Source organism: Cryptomeria japonica, chromosome 6 (genome assembly GCF_030272615.1).
Source record: "Cryptomeria japonica chromosome 6, Sugi_1.0, whole genome shotgun sequence".
NCBI lineage: Eukaryota > Viridiplantae > Streptophyta > Pinopsida > Cupressales > Cupressaceae > Cryptomeria > Cryptomeria japonica.
In genome coordinates this window covers 679,780,774-679,784,569 of record NC_081410.1, presented here as the reverse complement: position 1 = coordinate 679,784,569, position 3,796 = coordinate 679,780,774, and the positions used below count along the sequence as shown (strand labels likewise).

At 36.5% G+C, this 3,796-nt stretch overlaps 1 protein-coding gene across 1 annotated transcript; it reads left to right on the top strand.

Moving 5' to 3' along the window:
* The first annotated feature begins 1,903 nt into the window (after positions 1-1,903).
* On the top strand, positions 1,904-3,572 carry LOC131069247 (serine carboxypeptidase-like 50). Its single transcript, XM_058004611.2, has 2 exons — positions 1,904-2,610; positions 2,698-3,572. The coding sequence occupies exons 1-2, from the start codon at positions 1,984-1,986 to the stop codon at positions 3,379-3,381; spliced, it is 1,311 nt and encodes a 436-aa protein (XP_057860594.1). The 5' UTR covers positions 1,904-1,983; the 3' UTR covers positions 3,382-3,572.
* The last annotated feature ends 224 nt before the right edge of the window (positions 3,573-3,796 follow it).

Here is a 3,796-nt window from a genome sequence, read left to right as displayed (position 1 = left end):
AATATTTAACACTGGATATACATGTTCTCTACTTGGAAAAAAATAAGTCCATTTTCATTTTCTTGTGTGGCGCCGACTAGAACCCCTAATTTTCAACATTTTTCAGCAATAAAAAATCTATCTTTGAAATTATAAAAAAAATATCAATTTTTTTCCTAAAAAATTTGAAAAATAACACACATAAATTTCATTAGTATTTCCACATTTGGTCAATTTACATCATTTCAAAATTCAATTTATAAATATCATTTTTTTGCGGTCAAAGTTAAATAGTTTTAGTTCTGTTGGTCAATACCTTTATAAAAGTGTGACACAGTATTGTGCTTTTACCCTCATATGAAATCACATGAGGGTCATCCAAAGATTGGTTATAATGTCAAGGCTACACATGGAATAAAAGAGTAATCACATTATGTATAACAATAGCCACACGAAATAGAAATGTGTTGGCATGTAAATGGGCTTCATTACCATACCAATTTTCCATTGTGGTACTTTTCACTTTATCCCATATTGGTTGTGCTTTTATTTCTCTTGGTTATATATATCCCATATATACTCACCTCTTGTTCTCATATGAACATACTCGGGTAATTCATTTTTGTATTTCTATTAACTATAACATAGTATGTCCATATCATATTAGGCTTTTTATTTGTGCTTTACTTTCACTCATTTGTATTTTTGGATGGTTTTTCAACCAAATCTTACATGGTCTAAGAATAGTTGTGAGTTCTAGGTTAGTTTTTAAAAATATTTGTGCAAATATGATATTTTTTAAAGAACATTCGTATTCTCTTCTCTTGCATCTTTGAAAGATCTAGATAAACATAAAAGTGTGTCTTTTTATATGACTTTTAATAACTTGTTTTTTATAATTTAATCAACATTTTTTTTAAAGTGAAATTTTTTATCATCATGCATAATTACAACAGTTGTTTGGAACTTCAAAATTTTCAACTCCATGAAGATGACATTTGGTGTTGCAAACAACTCCAAAGACTACTTAAATTTGTATTATGATTTGTGAATCAACATTATTATTTCTACAGGTTGTTCAAGGTTTGGCTTGTTGGACAATGACATGATAACAATCGGGTCCCATATGTCTCCATTGGGTTGTTGATGTAGTCTCCACTTCATGGCTTTGATGTTTTGTGTCAAGTTACTTGCTCATTTAGGATTAATTGGTGTATTGTTGTTATTAATTTCTTTGTCGTTGGCGCTAATCATTATATAGTTGTTGTTCCTATGCATTTGGATCTATATGTTGCATTACTATTGTTTCTAAGTTGTTGGACCTATTCATTGTACTATTATTATTTTCTCTTTAATGTGCAACCCTGTGTGGATCAATATTCTTTTCATTGTAAATTCATGACCCATTTGTGGACTTGTGTTATTTTTATGGATAATTAAATTAAAAATATTTTATTTGAGAATATAAAATTTATTGACATTAATATTTTAATTTGATTTTAAAAAATTGTTATTAAAATAAATGATAAAAATGAATATGAGTTCTTTAAGTAGAAAGTTGGTGTATAGTGCATTTTGAAATTTGATGTTGTATATTTTTAAATTAACCTGTGATGGTGACGTATCTAACAATTAGAAAACACCTTAAATTATATTTGACCAGATTTATTTATTAATTTAAAAATCAGAACTGTCCTATCTTTTGTTTTTAATTAATAAATAAAGTCAGTCACATGTAGTTACTGATAGGCAATTGCGATATCACCAGGAATAAAATAGTCAATAAAATAAATGCACTATTCTAGATCAAGTTTGTGACTCCAATGCAATTCTAGATCAAGTTTGTGACTCCAAACATTTATGTAGGCATCTTTGACTTGAGAAAAAATAACAATTCAAAACAACTAAGGTAACCGACTCCAACCATCCCGCAGGCATCTTTGACTCTAAAGATTAAAATCCCTTATATGTCCCCGTTTCAAATCTACCTTCACTCCTAATACGATGAAGAAGATAAGCAGAACAGTTTGGGGCACAGTTGCCTTAGTAATTGCAGCGCTGGTGACAAATGCAGCAGCAGAATTATTTCCCAAAGAGGCCCTGCCCACGGCATCAGGGTACCTCACCATCAAAGAGAAGCCCGGTGCCCAAATGTTCTATGCATACTACGAAGCAATCGAACCCTCACTCCAACTTTCGGAGAGGCCGATCCTATTGTGGCTTCAGGGGGGCCCCGGTTGCTCCGGATTGATTGGCAATCTGTACGAATTAGGCCCCTGGATAGTCGCTCAAGACCTCCGCCTGCACAAAAATTCGGGCCCATGGAACCGTATGTTTGGACTCCTCTTTATCGACAACCCCATCGGAAGTGGCTTCAGCGTTGCCCCCACCGACCACGATATTCCAACCAACCAGGAAGAAATCGCCAAGGATTTGTACAGCGCACTGCAAGCATTCTATGGTCTCAATCCTCTGTTCAAATTCCGGCCCTTCTTCGTGGCGGGCGAGAGCTACGGAGGAAAATTCGTGCTCTCGCTGGCGTATTACATGGTACAGCAGGTAGAAAAAGGGGGATCTTTACGAATCGACGGCGTGGCTGTCGGCAATGGCATGATAGACCCTGTCATCCAGGTAGGTTATTACTCTACTGTGTGGCTTTGCATAATCTTTTGAGGGTTTTAATATAATAAAAATTAAAAGTAATCCGTGTAAGTGCAGGTACGGTCGCATGCAAGCTTGGCCTACGCCGTGGGGCTTATCGATTCCGAACAGAAGCTTCAGCTTGAAAGTTTACAGCAAGAGGCCGTCAATCTGACCACTCAGCAGAAATGGAATGAGGCCCGTATTGCGCGAAACCGCGTCCTTAGCAGGCTGCTAAAGACAACGGGGCTTCGAACTCTTGACGACATGAGGCGGACCGTTCCCTATCACAGTTTGGATAATGGCACCGACTTCCTTCGCCTCTTCGTTAATCAGCGCGCTGTAAAAGAGGCTCTCAACGCTCATCCCAACGCTACCTGGGTCGACTGTAGTGACGCCGTGGGCGTCAGACTGCAAGGGGACATTATGAAGAGCACTAAATGGAGGGTTGAAAGACTTCTGTTGAAAATGCCAGTTTTGTTGTATCAGGGGCAGTTCGATCTCAGGGATGGCGTTGTATCCACTGAAGACTGGATGCGCACTCTGTTATGGGATGACTTGGCTGAGTTTTGGCGGGCGGAGAGGAAAGTATGGCGAGTGTCAAAGGTGCTGGCTGGATATGTGCGCTCTTATTCAAATCTGACGCATGTTGTTGTGGCGAGAGCAGGGCATCTTGCGCCTGCCGACCAACATCTGCATTCTCAGGTGATGATTGAGTCCTGGGTAGATAAATCTCTTGCCACTTCGGCGATGCAGGGATAGCCAAATCACTTTTTAATTCTACCCACGCCACCTAGAAAACATAGATTTTAATAAAGTTAATGAGTGCGACCTAAATTTGACGGTGAACCTTTTCCCTGTCAAATAATATTTTCATTAAAGCTATCAGATTTCCACAATCAATGTCATAACATTTTCATGTTTTACAATATTATCCATGTTTTATTATTCAATTTTAGAAATTAGATTAAAAAATTAAAATTAAATTATTATCCATCTATATCATTATAGAGATGTTTATTTAATTTATGTATGGTTGTTCTTTATTATGATGGATCTATAAAGATCTTTTTCAATATCATCCATTTATCAAACATAGATACATATATAGGTGAATATGTCACACGAATTCAAAAGTAGACAAATTCAAAGAAGAGCAAAGCCTCCTTGAAACAAA